Genomic DNA, 20,158 nt, shown 5'->3' on the forward strand with positions numbered 1-20,158 from the left:
GTCCTCCAGCTGGATTACTTTCAAAGTGAGAATGGCCTTGCCAGATAAATAGCACAGCTGCAACACAGCTTCCGTCCCATTAACTGACCTAAATGTCAGATGCAGCCATCAGCAGATCCCAGATCAAGCTAATCAGTTAAATTTAGCACATAGGAACACAGAGAATGTGAGAAAGGTTGCAGTGTTTCTTCACAAAATGTGTGAGGTTTAGGCAGAACGTGGAGACAGTAAAGTGGGAATTATGTGGGCTTTATACCCAGTGCACATAATACAACAGGTCAGAGGACAGACCTTTCAGTATTTTCAGCAAAAGCAAACAAAAACCTCCATGGGCAAAATCAGCTAACATTTTCCTAGGAGCAGGAAAGACTACTGTCTGATTCCTAGAGTCCACCTTCTTGCCATGTACAGCTTCAAGCTTCAAGAAATAATAGTGCTTGAAGGTCTTCAAAAAAATGACAGAGAAAATCATTAAATCTTGCAACTAGTTTCTTCTCATCTAATCTGCAGAAATGGCAACATCGCTGGGACTTGGAGTCTGAGCTTGAGTCTGAATGAGAAATAAAGCACAGGCAATTCCAGCCTTGGGGATTAAAGTTTGATCAAGTTATTAGCACCCAAAACGGGGTCTCATAATCAACAGTGCGAAGGGAAAACATTACCAGTGCCCATGCTGTGTGGGAAAGTGTTATTACCAACACTTCTGCTCAGTCTTGCAGGACAGACATCAAGGACAGTTAACCAATCTTCATACTCTGTAACATGCAGAACTCTTTCCTCCACCATCAGTGAAGACAGAAATGTCTTGCGTTTCAAGTCATCAAGAATGGTGATCAGTAATAAAGAGAAAAAAAGTGAAAGTGAAGCAGGCTGGATTAAAAAGAAAACAACCTCCTGCACCATTCTCCCTCTTCTCTAGTAAAACCACTGTTATGGTGTTATTAAAAGAATAACCAGAACCACTGAAGTTAAACATAAAATTAAGCACTATGACTGAAACAGTTTGTAGGCAACTGAAAATTTTTAGTAGTGTATATGTGGGTTTTTATTTATTTTTCCTACAGGACATAATTGAAGCCTTTATCTCCACTACAGAACATTTCTACCGCAACTTAAATGGATGAGTCCAAAATAAACATCTCGCAAAATCTCAGCTTGCAGGGAGATGGTCAGAGAAAATTTATTGAGAGAAAACATCTAAATCTAGCTAACTCCTCAGTCCCTCTCTTCTCTTTCTGCACAACCAAAACTCAAAGTCCCTTTTTCCTATTTTCTCACACATTACGGAAGCTAATAAATGAGGATCAAAGGAAGGGGCAAAGGGTCCAGCAGCTTTTTCCTTCTGTGCATCACGGAAGATGTCCTGTCACCACTCTCCCTTCACTAACCTAGGAGGCTTTTGCAGTCTTAGCACTGCCTTGGAGATCACACCTACTGCAACACGGCGTAATTACTTGGACAGGCTTTCAGACTGGCAGGCCTGAAATCATTTAGATCTTTACAGGCTGCAATTTCTACAAAATAACCACTTGGGAGCAAACTTACAGTCAGCATATGAATATTAAGTTTCTAAAGAATTCTGCAGTACTACAGATAAAGGAAGGATACAGAGAGGAATGGGGATTTTCTACAGAGATGAAAGAAACTAGGTCTGCCCATTAGGTGCTGCATTAGGAAATTAGGTGCCACATTGCAATAAGATTCATGTCACTATCTCACCCTCTTTGAAAAGTCCTTTTTTTGGTGCCTGGACAGCCCTGTGACCGAGCTCAGTACTACCAGTTAGTGCTCAAACTTAAGTCTTGTGAATTTTAAACAATGATCACCATTTTTTTAATAGCCAGTGGGAATCCGATAAATCTATTATGCAAACCGTATGTTACTTTAGCTATTTGTTCTGTGTAGTGAGCAGCAGGCAAAGTGATCCCTTGAAAAAATCTGCATGGTGACAAGAGATTACAAGTCAATGCCTGTGTTAGGTGAATGCAGAATCCAGTCTGAGTGTTAGCAAATGGCAATCGCACTGTAGTGAAGCTACTGCCCTGACAGAAGTGCTTAGACAGTTTTATTCCTTTGCTATACTTTACAACACCCCTTTAGAGAGTAAAATACTATTAATCCCAATTTACAGGCAAAGAAAAAAAGCACAGAGATACAGAATAAGAAGGTGAAACATGACTGCATTCCTAATCATTGCACAGTTCTTAGTTTTAACTCATGGTTCAAGTTTCTTCATTCCTGTTCAGTTCCTTAAAACAGGATCTATATCCACTAAGAATGAGATTCTCAGCCAGCTTAGACACTCTCAGTCCAAGTTAATGAAACAGTAACACTGGGACTTTTAGCTACATAAGATAATCGCACTTGAGTAGAAATGGTGTATCTGGTAGACTTATCATTTCACACTTTTGGTATTTCTTTCACCAAAGTGTGGTATAAGACTCCTAATCAACTAAAACTGAATCTCTCTGTAGTGTCTGCAGTCTCCTGCTCTACCCTGTGTACTGCGCTTGGTGGCTTGAATCCAGGGTCCCAGCTGTCTGTCCCGCCACTGTAGGTTTGAAGGTGCTTGCTGTAAATTTTATCATGATTAGACCTGTAAAAGGAATAGAACCAACTACTGACTTGATTTCATTCTCCTGAAGTGAGAAGATGTGGATGGAAGTAAAACTTTTTCTCAACGTGGCTGTCAAATCCAAAAGAACCACCCCAAACCCCCAAATTGCTACAGTGGGGTTAACAGATGAGCAAAGAAATTGGTGGTCTTTTAAATCTAAGGTTTATTCAGCAGTAATGCTTGAAACCAACAAGCTTCCCAGTTCTGCTACTGAGATCTATAACATTTTGACTCCCATACACAACAAGTTTTCCAAATTCATGCTTTCTAACCTGACTTTACTGTGTGAGCCTAACGGGTATTGATTTCCCTACAGTTTGAGAATTCATAAACATAATTATGAGCTTGTGAGACAGTTTTTCTTCAGTTAATCATCACAGAAAGCAGGAAGTTTGATCCCCTGCCTGATCCTTCCCAGGGACAGCCTTTAAGCTCATATTCACCATCGTTCAGGCATTATGTTTTATAATGCAATATAAGAATCTAGAGAGAGAGACGGAAGAGTAGATGGCATATCAAGAAATCAGCTCTGAACAAATTTCTCTAGGGAATTTTTCTGGATCAGTCACTTGCAGTTTGCTTGTGGTTAGTGTTGTAAATAGGATTAGAAGAAAGAGCTAGGGATTATGTGGGTAACAGTCTAGTTGCCAGAGAGACAAATTAATCACAGAAAGCACAGAAACTGCAGCACACTCTGGGCTGGATTGGTTCATGTTTGAACAGCTGTTATGCATAAGGAATTACCAGGATTGTCTTTAAATAAAAAAAATACCTTTTATTTGCTTAGTATTATTCTGATCTTAAAAATTTCATTTTATGACTTGGAATTTAAAAAAAAAAAAAAATCTCTATCTGTCATTAATGAAGTTATCCACATACACATACAGGTCAGGCCATATTTCCATGGGGTAACGGCAAACAAATCAGTTAGAATAGATTATAAGGTCTAGAGTATCTAATATACGTTTGTGATGCAAAATTCAATGTTTGAATTTGAACATGGTCAGCAATTTAGGAAAGTCCACCTCCAATTATTCTGCTGACAAACTTAAGTTAACAACAAGGAGGTCTGTGCAATTACTCAGCATTCAAGAATCAACACCACAAAATGCTAAATGCCTCTTGTAAGATGCTACATAAATGTAATTCTAGTATGAATGGCTATGCTGCACCACTTCAGAGTGAGAACTGGCATAGAGAAAAAGTAGTTTAGGACTTTTATGAGTTCTAGAATGTGTGCAGATAGGATTTTATACTTCCTACGCTATTGGTGAATGGGAAGTGATACAGATAACATCTGACAAGAAGGTAAAATAAAGAGAAAAATATGTTGCATGTGCTTTTGTATTATGTATAGTTTGATTTATCTGTAGAAAGGCTGTTATTAATCCCTCTGAAATAATTCTTACCAGAATATGACTTCCTTAGAACAGCAACATGATAACATGCTATTAGCCAATGGATGGACTATAATTTTTAAAAATCAAATAACTGTTCTCCCTCACTTAGAAGTAATTCTGTACATATATTAAAAAAAAAAAAAAAAAAACATAAGCTTCATACACTAGCAGCACCTTTCCATTTTGCAATTAGTGAGGAATTTGAGAGCTAGCTGTCACACTACTTCTGTTGTGTTGGATCCATGAGTACTAGAATCTTGGTGGAGATTTTAAAAAGACCAATGATCCTCAGAAATCTGACCAGCAGTGAAAGTCTTTGAATTTTACTGTTCTCATAAAATTTGACTCAATAAAGGATACAGAACAGGCTTTGAATGGGTCAGTGTTTTAAAACTGTTTAATAAAATGAGCTGAGATAAAAGCTCTTATATGGATAGTTTGACCAAAATTTGGACACGAATGGGAAAATATGCTTCTTTTGAGTCTCTGCTAACTATATCTATGTTTCCCTCAGCCTGAATATGGGAGCAGGCAGCAATCGGAATGAATGGATTCTGAAAGGTAAGACACAGGAAAATTTTTGAAGGGGTCAAAAAATGAAAAGAAAGGTATCAGAAAACCCCCCTCCCTGCAATGTACCTTACAAGCTATTAAAAAATAAAGCCCCTCTGATTTACCTTAAATTTTCTGAACTGAATTCTGACTCCAGGAATTTGAGAAACTGCTCTCTTCCCACAGGGTCTTTCAAAGCTTCATCCATGCCAAACCCCCATCGTTTCACTCTCTGCTGCCCTGGCTCTTTGCTACAGAAGAAAAAACAACAGAACCCACAGCAACATTTCAGTATTCTAATAGTCTGTGTTCATTAATTTAGACTAAGTCCTAAAGTTCAACCACACTTTATCACCTTCCAGATTGCTCATATCTGTGCAATGTTCAGCGATGAGCAACCAGGCTGTTAGTACTTACACAAGATGAAGTCGTTTGCACAGAAGAATAAGGACTTCCAACTAGGAAATGTTATCATATTTAAAAAGTTGTCTACTTCTTCCCCTCGCTGGAACCCTGGAAATTGGTTACTATAACTTTTTGCACAGATTTATTAATCCATAGCTCTTCCCATCTTATGAAACTGTAAAGCTGGAAAGACCAAAGGCACTGCCCTTCTGTCTCTGTATTTTCCTGCAATACTTGTGTCTGAAATCTTCACATTTCAAGAGAAGCATCTTATATCCCCTTAACCCAAGAGAAGAAATAAAACTAGATACCTTGCCTCCAGTTCCCAGAAAGTGGTGTCATCTGATATCCAAGGGTTTGAGGGATCAGGGGGCACAAGGAAAGGATCATATTCCAAATACTGCTCTGTATAAGCTAATAGACTAGGAAAACAAAAGCATCAAATATTGTCATGTCAGGAGGTGAAGAAACCTAATCAGGTTACCCCAGTTAACAAGTTACCTTACATCAAGGCAACTGAACCGTGGTAGCTGGGTGTGCACACACTCACAAGTCAGCTACAAGCTCAGGCTAAAATAGGTTTGCTCAAACCTTTTAAAAGGTGATCCCTGAAGAAGGAGTGGCGGCTCAGGTCTTATCAAGAGCTGACATAAAATAAAGTACAAAGTTGCCTAATACTTCACACAGCTCCTTTTAGGGCTCCTTTAGGCACTAAGAAATTAAAACAACCAACCTCTTCCATGCACATTTGCTTTCATAAAGGAACATGTTTTATACCTCTATGGTTTTAATTACCAGTTCCTTTAAAATCTGTTCTAAAACACTGCATGCTATTCGGGTCATATTTATCGGCCCTGCAGCTGCTAAGACTCCTTCTTTCCTCCTTTAAATACAGTTAATATTTTTAATATTTCCTAATCTAATGGCACTAGTCCCAAGTTTATTGCTTTTCAAAAAAGCCCATTTTTTTTTTCCAAATTCTTTGGAATTCATTAAGCGGTCCGACTCAGTTGAACACACTAAAAATTTTGCTTGTATTATGGTAATTTACACCTCCCACGCCCTTATTCCTGCTTTCCGTTTCCTTTTGCCTCACAATTATTGAAAAATTACTGAGAAGTGAGGACAAATATTCTTTTTTTTTCATTCTTATTACATTTAGTCTGTATTCCATTTTTACTGTTCACCAAACACAAATTCTTAGCCTGTTCTCTTTAAAAATATATATTTATGTGTTTGTATGTGTATATACATACACATATCTAAGTAGACACACATGTACAAATGTGTAGGAGAGGATGAAGAACCATTTATATTTGGCTTAATCTCCTTTAGTAAGTCTTATGCAGCTCAATTTTCTGTAACTTTCACCATCTCTGATGTGTAAGGTAGAGCATTCTTTTTCTCTACCTGTTCTCTACTTAAGTTGTAGTCAGTCATTCCGAGGGGCTTTTTGTTTTATTTGCTTTCTAGCTCCTTCCTGACGAATTCTGGTCTTATCTGGAGAAAGATTCTTACTAGCGTTACATCTTCTGACCCAAAGTAAGCTCGGACTCACTTCCTTCAAGCACCAAGCTCCTCACCCAGCCCGGCCAAGCACTTCCCTTGCTTTATCAGTGATTGCCCTTTTGAAATATCAGAACAGTAACCCCAGACCTATTTCCATCTGGTCTTCCTGACAATGCAAGGTGCAACTTGCAACCACTTGGTCAGAGGCTCTTCTAGTGACTCTTGGGTTTATCAGAAGTATATCATGAAATATCTGGGCCATCTTTTACTAATAAAAGAACTTCATACCCCCCCTCCCACAAAGTAAACTCTCACCAGTTATGTCTATGACACCAGAGCTCCCTTGTCTCTCTTTCTTTGAAGCTATTTCATACTGATATTTTCCCAATAGTTATGTCTAATTGAAAAACCAGAAGATGTGAAAATATACTTACCTCTCTGCAACTTTTGACATTTTTAATCTATGTCTGTCTAATTGCATTTGCCAGTGCTTAATCTGCAAGGAAGGAAGGCAAAGAGTTTTATGAGTAATACATTGCTTGACTCGATTTCCATAACCTTTTTATTACAGCTATAATTTAACCTTAATTTATCCTAGGGCACAGAAGAGAAATATATCTGAGTTAAAACATTTCACCAGTGTAGTTCTAAAATAAATGGAATTTTCCGTCAAAGAGAAAAGATCATACAGAGACAAAAAAGGGACCCAATATAACATTTTCCCTAAAGGTTCATCAACAGAAATCCAATTAGCCTTTTTTTAGATTCTTGAAAAGAACTACTAATTCTTCAGACATTTACCTTCTCCCAATTCTAACACCTCGGGAAAGATTAATGAAGCATTAACAGTAGATAAATGTGAGAACCCATACATGTATGCACAGAGACATCCGTATACCCCCAAACCTCAAATCAGTGTTGAAAGGAAGAGTAAGCTGTCTACTGCTGAACGGGCTGATGGGCTTAGCTATGCAAAGAACCTACTGGTTCTTAACTGGCATGCTGCTAATTGCCTTTAACCGTCTAATGCAATATACAAAAAGTGTCAGGTTTTGTCTCATGAGTTTTAATAGAATTTACATACCTAAATCCATATATATCCAAAACAAGGAAAATGTTTACTAAACGTTTGCTAGACCTGTTCTGAACAACTTCCCAGTTACGATAATTTTTGGTTCAATACCTACTTTCCTAAAAAGTTCATTTAATAGTACATGTTTGTAGCTATTTTTCAAACCTCTTGGTGTAGTTCATCTTCTGTGGGTGGCTTAGTCTCTGGTACTGGTGTGTGGGTAGGGCTGTGACTTCGAATGTCGTTTTGTAAGCCATAGACAGACTACACAAAAAAATACGGAACAATGGTAGTTGCTTTCAATCCATGCTTTCTACACATGCCCATAGTCACTGTGATGTTTTAGTACAGTGTGCTCAGGAAGTTAGCCAAGATCATCATTTTTTAAAGAAACTGCAAATAAGCCATGCACTCTGATAAATTCGTGCTTAATTTTACTATGGTGTAAAATAAAAACTTTCAAAACCCTACTATTGCATAACGCCATAGAACACAGCATCTACTTCTATTATGTCTCCGTTTTAACAGCATCATAAACGTGAGGGGGGGGGGATGACACTGAAAGGCAGCTGTCACAGTAAGTGGAGATGACCAGTAGGAAAAGAAGAAACAGTATGTTTAAAGGTAGACTATCAAATTACAGTAATCACTATGCTTTCACTACCATGAACACGATAAACTAAAACTTTCCCTAATTCTGCTTGCCTTTTTAAAGTGTATTTTTCAATGCATTGACACTAAAATATACCTCAAAGGAAGTACTTTAGAGTCAATCTACATTATTATGATACAAAGGATTTGAAAGAAAGTGTTGTTTCAATCCATCTATACATCCCTAGAGAACTTCACTGTTCATGTCTGGATCCTAATTTAGATTAAGCTAATTTCCTCCACAATTTCTGGTCATCTATTTGGGTCATAATTGTAAACTAGAGACACACTTTTCATTAAGACCAGCACAAGAAGAACTGCTGCTACAGTTTACACTGCATTTATAATTTATTTTTCCTTAATTACCAACAGAATCATTTTAACATGCTTTATTCAATCTACTAAAAACATGAACAAAGCACGCAAAAATTAATTTTATTTTTATATTCTCTGTGTATTTCTCCAAAGCCTTTCTTATGCGATAGCATTTACTTAGTATTAGCAAATTTGTTAATACTAATTTGTTTAAGAGCTTATGAAATAATAACATAAGTTCATGTATTTGTTGTCTGCAGATGTAAGAAAAAAAATTCTTTAAGAACCTATGGAACTTCATGCTATAAATTACCTTCACCTCCTGCTCTTGATATAGTAACACTACTTACCTTTCTTGTTTTATGTGGATTTCTCATTCTTGAAGATTTTTTTATATCCACTTCAGTAGTGTTTACACATCCAGGCTATTAAAAGAAAGGAAAGCACAAGGATAAAATATCCAAAGGAACTCTGTACTATTTTCACTGAGGCATTCCTCTTCAGTTTGTAAGGTAAAAAAAATAAATAACCAGAAGCAGATAACAACTTCATGCCCTTCTGCAGTAGTCCCTAAAACCTAAATAACACACTCTAAGGAAGAACCTCAAGGACCATTTCGTCTGGTTTACTGTAAGAGAATCTTTTCCTATTCAGCCTTGTTTGCTGGACCTTATGATGGGGTTTAGGACAAGTTTTACTGTATATCTTTATGCTGAAAGTACTGAAAGCAGTGTACAGAGGAGCAGAAAAGATCCAAATGTATGTTATAAGTCACACTTGCAGCACACACAGGTACTAATTCAAATTAAATTGCTATTGTCAGTATTTAGGAATTCTGGAGTGAGACACTGAAGACCACGTGCTTAGAGTTTATGACATCATGAATTTGAAATAAAAAAAATTCTCATGATAATAGAAATAAATCACATTTTTCTGTTTGGTTTTGCCAAGGAAGCCATACCATGTGCACGAGAAGCATGGTTGACCTGAGACTAAATAAGCAGAATTGTGCAATACTGACCTCACCTGTGAACCCCAGGCTCCCTTCAGGAATATCTGGGTTTGGGTCACTTATTAAAGAGTATATTTTTTTAAAAAAGATTAAAAAGATGCGACAAAATTGGATTTGTTTCCAAGGAAAGGGAAAGGAAAGGGAAAGGGAAAGGGAAAGGAAAGGGAAAGGGAAAGGGAAAGGGAAAGGGAAAGGGAAAGGGAAAGGGAAAGGGAAAGGGAAAGGGAAAGGAAGAAAGAAAAGAAACAAACAAACAAAAAACCACCAGGCTTCAGCAGCCTAACCAGAAAAATGGCAGTCTAAACAAACTGACTTTCAACACATCTGACCTGGCCTTCAAAGATTCATTCTCACAACCCTGTAGCATCCTAAAGGACACAAGTTACCTAAGATTCTCCTAATTCATCTTCCTTTGACGTGTCCCTCTAAGTACAAACCCTGTGCAGAAGTCTGTTCTCTACCCATTCCTGGAAACAACTAATAATGTGTTACACTCTCAGGTGAGTCCTACCCATTGATTTTAGAGGGATTACATTTGCCACTGAGAGTGACTAGTACAAAATCTGCTCTCTACCAGGAGCAGATTTTTAGTGAACGTAGGTTGGGTATTTTCAATGGGAGTGGCTAGATGTAGAATTTACTTGCCAGACTTACTATCACACTAATGACTCTATCTTTGTCTTCTTATCATAATGTAAAATGCTTGATGTGGCTGTAAATCTTCACAGACAAACATTTTAAAAAATTCTTATACAGGCAGAGCCAAGAAACAAATACATTTAATTAAACAGGTCAATGGTACTTTGCCTCTGGAAAATATTTTAAATAACAGACTGATTTTTTAATCCAGTATGATTTTAAAATTAATAAATAAGTTTTTATTTTAAATTAATACATGAATGTGTGCTTGATCATGTTACATTTGCAGTAGAAACAGTTCCTCATCACTAAAAAATAGGCACTTAGGTAATATTCTCAAGACTGCATCTGTCATGCCTATTGAGCTAGATTTGGGAAGGTACACTTTGTGCTTGTGAACAAAAATGGTAATTTTTAAACCCAGAATAACTTGCAACTCTCAAAGACAATGACAGGTTGAAAAATACAAAATTCTGCTTGATGGTCAGTTTAAAGGCAGAAAGCAATTTCACAACGCAGTATACTGAGATATCAAGTTAAAAAGAAAACAATGCATCTACTTTAGGATTATGGCAGCAGCTGGCAGTGAAGAAGACATGGGCTTTTAACAATAGCTACAGCCCTTGAGTATAACCATTTGAATAGCAGGCACACTTACAAAAGGCACAAACTGTTTAGTTTTCAGTTGTGGTTTGTTAAAAGCATGTCCTAAAAATGGAGAGGGAAAAAAAGACAAAACAAACAAACAAACAAAAAAACCCAACAAAAAAACCCCAAACCAAAACAAAAAAAAAGAGCATAATCCTCATCTGAAGCCTCTTATTTTCAAAGACTTCTAGTCCACCAGCAACACACTGGTATGACCAGATCTAGCACCTTGCCCCGGTGCAGATTCATGCAAGGCACACAACAAGAAATACTGGGAGGTTTTCAGGAATGAAACAAGGGTGAATATTTTGTGGGCTGGAAAGAGAGCCCACCGGGCTGACGCGCAGCTGCTGTGGCACACTTCAGCAGGGGCACTGGCGAGAGAGAGGCCGCGAGGGCAGAAGCTGGGCCGCCGTGTGCGATGGAGGGGAAGCCGACAGGAAAGCCGCAACAGGAAGGTGTGGGCAGGGCAGCAAAAGGGAAAGCAGCTACAGGCTGTGTCACTGCTCTGACAACCTGGGGTAACTACGGGAGTTTACGACATGTAACACTACCGCTGTGTAATACTGTTCTCATAATTCGATCTAAGTTGTATCACTGGAAGTACCTGATGTATTTGGGGCCACAATCCATGTTTTCGTCTCAACTGAAGAATATTTATTAAAATTATACTTTATAAGAGATGGGATTTATTGTTTCTCTGGTGCTGCCACCCTTCATCTGTCAGTTTTTAGGACTGTATGTCAAATATCTTTTCAATTAAAACAAATGCAAAAGCTTGCATTATTTGAACATTTTGCTAAAATAACTCAAAGTCTTTGTGGGAAAACCTTTGCTGGTCAACATTTCATTTTATTCGTATGCCCCCATTAACATAATAAGTATGTGTTTGGATACAATTACATCCAGCTGTGTTTTGTTTTTGTGTTGCTTTTTTAACTGGACTACCATAGTTCAACTAGTGAGATGCCTGTCAGAGTGCTCTGCTGCAAGATTCCATTTAGTGTGTAGTATATAATTTGCATACTAATACTGTAAATAGTTTTCAAACAGATTTCCTGGAAGACTTGAAACCTCTTCTGTATGTGTAAATAGAATGTTTACTTCTTTCAGGACTAATATTCTGTATGAAAACAGTTCCCCCTCCACACACACAGAGGAAAGTCTCGTTACCTTGTTGAGATTATCATACAGCAAGATCATAACCATGGTAGAATTTGGCTCTCATCTGTTTTTAAATAGCTGGCTGAAAAACTGTCATACATACAAAGGAAACTTAGTTTCTTTTAATCCATTTGTTAGCATGCCCTTATCTCAAAGTACAAATGCCACTGTATTAATTTACAGCAAAGGACGTGTCAGTCCAGTCACGATAAATTCACTGCTGAGATAAATGGATGAAGATAAGTAAAATAAAAAAACACATATAGAAGATTTCTTAATTCCTACTTCAATTATTTGATAATCGCATTAGAATGAATTCTGAGCAGCACAAATTTCTATTGATGTTGCCTAGGAGGCTGCATAGTAGGATTCTGCCAAGAAACACAGCGGAAGGAGAAAGCCTTCTCTGCAAGGAGAGGAGGTCCAACAACTCCAGGTCCAAGAACTTACATGCCTGGATCTGGCTAAACCCAACATTTGAAAACAACCACCACCTGAGAGTATGTTTAGTTAAAAAACATCCACTTGATATTCATAATCTTTCCCTGATAACTGTGGCAACAGTGAATTAATTGATTAATCCCTTGTAATATTGATACCAGTGAATTAATTTTTTGACACCTGTAGCAACTCTTTGGAAGAATTCACTGTTTACATCAAATAGGATGCTTTACCCATGGTATATTTCCATCCAAATAGTACAGAATATCTAATATTTATAATCTGTTCACTGTACAAAGTTGCACACTCCAAGGGCCCTTTTTATTGCCTGGCCACGTAGCCAAAATCAATTGCTATCGACACCTTTCTGTGTAAAAATCTTTTTGCTATGATGTACTTGTAATTCCAATAAGTGTGAAATCCTAAACAGAAAGTAAATTAATATTTATATTGACATCAGTTTAAGTTTTGATTTTTTTTTTCTTTCCTAAAGAATAAGACAATTTAACTGTGAATCTACTTAAACCAGAATAACCAGAAATTTTCTTGTATCTGAGACAAATACACCCCTGTATGTGGGAGGGAATAAGATCATGCATCGCAACAGGCTGGGAACTGTCTGTCTGTATTGCTGCTCTGTAGAAAATGATCTGAGGGAGAAGCTGAACATGAGTCAGCAGTATGTCCTTGCAGCAATGCAGACAAACTGCATACCCAGCCTCATTAGCAATAGCATAGCCAGGAGGCAAATGAAGTGGTCATTTCTTTCTCCTCGGCATCATGAGGATGCATCTGGAATACCACAACTAGTTTTAGGCCCCACAAACAACACAAGAAATGTATTCAAAGTGGAAGAGTTCAGTGGAGGAACCGACTTTTTTCTGCTTGCAAAAGGGGAGAGCTACCCGTTGTCTTCTGCTGCCTAGAGGGGGCTTGCACACCCAGACCCATTCCAGAGGTGTACTATGAAAGAACGGGAGGCAGCAGTCAAAAACTGAAGTAAAGGAAATTCCAGTTAGCTTAAAGAAATATTCTTCATAATAAAATGAAGAAGTTGCTTAAGAGAGGCTGTGGAATCTCCATGCACAGTGATTTTCAAAGCTTGTTTAACCAACTGCCTAGACAATTTTATTCAATTTATAAGTTACCACTTTGAGCAGAAGGTTGGATTAGAGGACCTCCAGAGGTCCCTCTCAGCCTACATTTCTGTGGTACAGCCTATGATCTTCACAAACTGCAGAGATTGAAATTCAAATAATCCACCTTGCAGAACACTCCAATCAAGTGTTCACAGCAGTGTGAAATTCATCACCCTGCCTCCCCCTCCCCACAACTGCAGAACAGAAAGACAAGACTGGTATTTGCTTCCTTACTATTGCCTCTGCCCACTGGCAGCCTGTGGTGTGTACTCAACCCATACAAACAAACCTGGTGATGATTAAGGAAATGTCATTTCACAGCCCCTTTAGCTAAAAACACATAGGTGCTATTTAAAATAATTACCTCCTTTCAATATGCACACCCATAAATTCAGGGTTCATTAAAGCAATAAATATGTATGGAGATTGATTCACATTCCTTTACACAGTTTCATTGCATTTCAGTGTCAATACACTATGAAACAGATCTTTTTATTTGTTTCACAAGCATGGGCTTACTTGTTAAGTTTAATTGCAAAAGACTAAATTTCAAAATCTCCAGGCTTTCAAAATTTAGACACTATAAATTTAAAACATGGACATGGATACAAACATGACAGATCTTTGCTTCTGTTTGGAAAAGATAAATACAGACACACAGACATAAAGACAAGATTGAAAGCCGTCTTTTACATTATTTGTAACAGCAGACTATCACAAATATAGTAAGCTTAAAATTTGAAATTTCCTGAGTGTCAAATGTTAGTGTTGCCTTCTGCAACAATTTGTTCTGCTATTTCTGTCATTGTTGCTATTTCTCTCATTATTCTGGGAAAGGAGTCTTCTAATCCTTAACAGTCACTATTCATATAACTCACTTCTAAAGTAGGGAAAGCAAACTAGTAGACAGTGAATGATAAGCAAAATGCCCGAGTTCATTTTTATTGGTAGTTTTTATATTCCAGTGTACTTGTATAGCTAGCTGAACTGTGTGTAGTCAAAAATCAAGGAGACAATAACGGCATGAAAGATTATAAAAAAAGAAATGAAGCAAAGAAAAAAATTCCAGCGGTACTCTGCTGAAAAAAAAAAAAAAAAGGAGTTATTAGCTGGAGAAATATCCAGTTTGACCCTGGTTATGTGGGAAAGTTTATTTTTTGTCTTAAAAAGTCTAGCATCAAAGGAGACATGAAAATCCTATATTGAGTAAGTTGTCAGTAATGGCTAAAATTGAGGCTCTCACAAGGAAAAACACAGGCTATATTCTCCTGCAGTGCACCAATTTTTCATTTCCCAGAGATAGAAGTTACTGGAGTGTGCAGAACCCACTAAGGCTTACAAGGAAAAGTTGAGGTTTAGGTATAGATTATTTGGATATTTTGGGGTTTTATCTCATTTTGCACACTTCAGGTCAACAAGTAAAAAGGCTTTGCAGTGGAAAAGCTGCACTATTAATGACTTTGCCGGTACAGAAGAAAGTCAGAGAAACATTTCAAATGTGCTGAGTACAAGTGGTCAGCTCTTTTAACAGGATTTGAAAAAACAGCTGTTATCTTAAGGTCTAGTCAAAGGAGGGCTGCACATCTCCAATCCTTTACAAGTTCCAGAAACCTGTTTTCCTGGTGGTTATCTGATAGGACCTGAAAACTGTTTAAAATGTAGCTCATTTTATAACTATTAGATCAATCAACCTCAACTAAGTGATGAAAAAAATAAACCCAGTAGCCATAGTTGCCAGAACCTGAAAATAGTGTATTGATACTGCTGCTAGGGGAGATCTCACTGGCCTCTGTTACACCACCCAAGGCAGTAAAGCCAAACCAGTGATTACAGGGACTGGGCTACGGGAACCGCTTCCTTTTGGTTGGAAAAAAATATTATTACTTACAACTGAAGCACTTAATCATGGGTTTAATTTACAATCAACTAGGTGTACCTAATCTGAAACACTCTTATGAACTTTATTACCCTCTCTAAAAGTCTATGGCTTAATTACAATTTCCATTCAGTTCAGCAGTTCTTTGAAAATAACTCTGAGAAATCAAGTGTGTAAGCGTTGGGACCTCTTGACAACATCTCTAGTCATAAGATCCCCAGTAAATTAGCAGATCTCTGAAGAAAGAGGAAGAATGTTATGGTGAGTTTAATTATTAGGATACAAGTGATGGACTTGTGGTTTGTTGTGTTTGTTTTTTTTTTTTTTTTTTTAATTTTGCAACATTTGCCTCATCTAATCCGATAATTACAAGCTCTAAACTAAGTTGGGTGGGTAACCCCATTGCAGGGTCTAGCTGCTTAATGAATACAGTCTTCGTTCCACAACTGAAATTGACAATATCAGATAGTATTTTCTTGCTGTGTAGGTAGTGGCACTGTAAGTTTTATGAAAGTATCAAGACACTATCATGTAATAGAAGGGACTAGCATCAATTTTTCTTCTCTCTACTTGTATTTCCAAGAGTATGCATGTGTGTCTTACATACTTTTTTTTTTTTTTTTTTTTTTTAAATAGTATCATATTCCCAGCTTCTGCACAATTACTTTGAGCACAATTGTCTCTTTGGAAACATGGCTTTTTGTCCTGGTTTTGGCTGGAATAAAGTTAATTTCCTTCCTAGTAGCTGGTACAGTGCTGTGTTTTGGATTTAATGTGACAATAATGCTGATAACACACTGACATTTTAGTTGTTGCTAAGTAGTGTTTATCCTAAGTCAAGGACTTTTCAGTTTCCCGTGCTCTGCCAGAGAGGAGGTGCACAAGAGGCTGGGAGGGAGTGTGGCCAGGAGAGCTGACCTGCACTAGCCAAAGGGATATTCAATACCATAGGATGTCACGCTCAGTATAGAAACTGGCGGGGAGTTGGCTAGGAGGGGCCAAGCATTGCTGAGAAACTGTCTGGGTATTGGTCAGTGGGGGTGAGCAACAGCATTGTGCATCACTTGTCTTTCTTGGGTTTTTATTTAGTTCTCTTTTAGTTATCTCTATTATTATTATTATTATTATTATTATTATTATTATTATTATTATTATTATTATATTTCAATTATTAAACTTTTCTTATCTCAACCCATGAGTTTTACTTTTTTTTTTGATTCTCCTCCCCATCCCACCATGGGAGGGAGGGAGGAGTGAGTGAGCAGCTGCATGGTGCTTTAGTTGTCAGCTGGGGTTAAACCATGACACTTTTTGATTCAGCTGTGTGACTGACACACAAGCTCTGTGACTGGACTTTTGATTCCTGCTGTTAAGTTACAGTGCGTTTACAGAGGTCCCACTTCCATTATAGTAATAATAAGAAGCAAAGACAAAAAGACAAATATTTGGATTACAGTCTGTTATGGCCATGGTAACTTCATATATAGATTGTAATAAATATTTAAATTTGATGACGACATTGTATACAGCTTCTATCAAGTTTTCACCTCCCTAGAACTCCAGACCAAACTTCTCTAAATTTAGCTCACAATTATTCTAGTTTTTCCTATGGACACTTCTGTTAGAAATGAACCCATGTGGGAAGTACAGCTATACCTTCCAATTAACACCCATAAATCATATTTAATGATTAGGAAGAAAATCCCAAGATTGTTCTCAAGTATAAACTCTGTAGCATCATGTTTCAGATTTCATTCCCAGATGCCTCATAAATTTGGCAGATAATCAGGGAAAAATTATTAAAATCTGCTTCTTCTACCAAAGCATTTGATATTTTCCCCAATTTCTACAGCCTTTTCATTGTGTGTATAAGAAGATATGCGTTATGCTACTAAACACTATCTTTATGGAACATGAGATAGGGTAAATAATTAAAATGCACGGATTCATTGCAACACTGAAATAAGCAAATACAACTTGGAACTGGACTTGCATAGAATAGCCTCAAATTTGGTTATACTCCTTAATATGAATCTATTTTTAAAACATGTGGTGTGGTGCATATTTTAAAACATCTGACAACATGCTGCAAATATCTCTGAATATAGTGATCTACAGTCAAGTAATATTCTGGAAACAAATTAGTCAAACACAGCTTAACTGCTAAAACCTGTCTATATCAGCCAATAATGATGTACAACCTATTAGCTTTTAATTAAGTAAATACAGCTTTTCATTTTTTCTTATTCATCCATTGAACTGGTATTTCAGGCCACAGAATGTTCAATGTCAAATCGTATTGAACTGCTGCCTTCAAAGGAAGGGATTGTCTTAATTTGTAAGAATTAATAAAAGCTCTGTTAGGATTAAGTGTTCTCTTCTGTTGCGGGTTTTAGTAGAAAATTATGCAGGCAGCGTAGAATGTATATAAATGATCAGTACATGTCCTTGTTAGCTAATTTCATTTCGACTCATTACAGAACAGGAACAAATAATATAAAATTCCAGACTTATTTATTAAGTTGCAATGGATGAGCAATAAACCTGATTGTATCATCCACTAGAAACATAATAATACAGAAATAATGAATTCCTGATAAACTACAGAGAAAGGCATAAGCATTTAAGCATAAGTTAAACCCACTATAGACAGCCACACATGAAGGAAGAAAACTTGACATTTCGACCAATTAGTAAAATCAATACATGCTTTATTCAAGGATTTATCTGAAGATCACTGACTGCTATCAAAATAGTGGTAGTTCCACTATTTTTATGCAGTAGACTTTATCAAAACATGGCAATGAGTGCAATTAATGGATAAAAGTTTAATTACTAGTTGTTTCTCGTATTTGGACAAGACAAATGAGGTTCAAAGGCCATCAGACAAAGGAGAGACATTTGATCAATTAGTTTGATCAAGCTTTAGTTATGTTTGCAGCATGGTAAAACTCAGGTGGTTTGCAAACTAAGAGATGGGAAGTCTCACTGAGCATGGAATTTAGGATCACTTAAAATTTCAAAGATTTTCAGCATCTTTCCAAAAAAAGGAACCTCTGCTGTACCAGTTTCCTGTTTATACCTATTTGTCTTCTCAAACTAGAGTTCAGATCTTTTCCTTGAGTAGCATCAGACACACAAGGAATTCCAGTGGCTGTGCAAACCAAAGACCTGCTTGGAACAGGAGAAAAAGAGATACATGGAGATTTTCAAGAAATATAATACTAATAAATTAAACCATAAAATTAAACCATAGGAGATAAAGCATCTTGAATCTTGACAGCGATTCTCACATTCTCACAAACTTGCTTGTTTAAGGATAGATATAGTGCAAAGCTGGACTTTGACTTTAAGAGCACAGAATTTTATCATATAATTTAAAAAAAAATATTTTAGTGGTGTGTGTGTCAGAGAAACATAATATGAAAAATGAGTATTAAAAGGATGTTGAAATTAAATTTTTGAGACAAGTCATATGAAACTAAACTAGAAGCTGTACTAAAGACTATACTACTGCATGGAACTTGTATGCTTAGTTCTTTTTGAAAGTTAATTTAATTTCTAAGTACTCTTAATTTACAATAGACTAATTAAGGCTGTATTAATGTGATTTTGGGATATGTGAAGATTCCAGTATTTGCAACAATGTTTCATAAGAAAACCTGCTAAATTTATCTGGTTTGTTGCCCATATGCTAAAAAAAATTGAGAAAGCAATAATGAGTATTAACCCCAAAAGGCAGGAAACTTCTGTTTTACAGATTCCATACGGAAGAATTTAGGTTATTCACTCGAAAAGAAGTGAAAACAGGAAAGTCTGACCACACATCTCTGAAAATGTTGATGGCAAATATAGGTGACATTTAGAAATTGATTATCAGCCTTTTGACTTATAAGAAAATCCCTCACAGGGTGCTTTGGATTAAAGCAGTAAATTTAATTCACACAGAAACAAAGAATCAATGTATAAACACTGCATTTATTAAAAAAAAAAAATATTATCCTTAATACTTTATTTTCCAAATTGCTACCAGAACTGGGTCTTACTCATTTTCCTGTGTCCTTTCACCATCTCACCATTTATCTATTTCTCAGTTCTTACCTCTTTGTAATCCTCAGTTTTAACTTGAGCACTTTCAGTTTGTTGCACTGCTGCAAGAAAGCTGGCTTCTTTTTCCCCATCTGTCCTACCTTTACTCAAGTATCAGACTAAATAACAATGCTAAAAAATGTGAGTAGAAATTCTTCCATAAAGGTCTTAGTTAGCAGGCTAGCTATAGGGATTTTAAATATCTGCCTCAAACAGATGGGAGTATGGATCATAAACATTATAACCGTTTTCTGAAAATAAGATATTGTACAAGGCTTTGTTTCATTACCGGAAGTGGAATAATCTGAGACTGAAAATTGTTGCTTTGGCTGCATTCCCTGTCTGCTGGAGGGGTAACTTGTTTGTAAGGACACATGGTGAAACGGGTGCAAAAGAAGACATTAAAATCATATGTGGATACATCACTAGAGTTGTTGGATGGCATGATTCACATTTATTTCCTGGAGATGTTTAAAAACTTTCTGAAAATATTATGATAAACCAGACAGAATTGTTCTATGGCTAAACAAGTGCCTGCCCTGGTCTAGGATTTGTAGCATGCAAAGTGTGAAATGAAGGACTACACCACCTTAGCCAAGTTAAATTCAGTCTTTAGCTGAGACTTCGAG

The 20,158-nt window shown here is 36.9% G+C and overlaps 1 protein-coding gene across 15 annotated transcripts in view; it reads right to left on the reverse strand.

Annotated features, from left to right (window-relative positions):
• Positions 1-20,158, reverse strand: part of RGS7 (regulator of G protein signaling 7) — a 256,688-nt gene that overhangs the window by 35,321 nt on the left and 201,209 nt on the right. For all 15 annotated transcript variants that reach the window (XR_006165600.1, XR_006165601.1, XM_042795913.1 and 12 more), the window contains 5 exons: positions 8,872-8,946; positions 7,721-7,819; positions 6,918-6,979; positions 5,286-5,396; positions 4,695-4,820 (listed from right to left, as the gene is read on the reverse strand). Coding sequence is in view for 13 of the 15 variants with exons in the window: in XM_042795913.1 (XP_042651847.1) it covers positions 4,695-4,820; positions 5,286-5,396; positions 6,918-6,979; positions 7,721-7,819; positions 8,872-8,946 (473 nt within the window). In the remaining 2 variants the exon portion in view is untranslated. The remainder of the gene's footprint in view (positions 1-4,694; positions 4,821-5,285; positions 5,397-6,917; positions 6,980-7,720; positions 7,820-8,871; positions 8,947-20,158) is intronic.

The sequence above is a fragment of the Tyto alba genome, unplaced genomic scaffold (assembly GCF_018691265.1).
Source record: "Tyto alba isolate M040663 unplaced genomic scaffold, T.alba_DEE_v4.0 Super-Scaffold_22, whole genome shotgun sequence".
In the NCBI taxonomy this organism is placed as follows: Eukaryota; Metazoa; Chordata; class Aves; order Strigiformes; family Tytonidae; genus Tyto; species Tyto alba.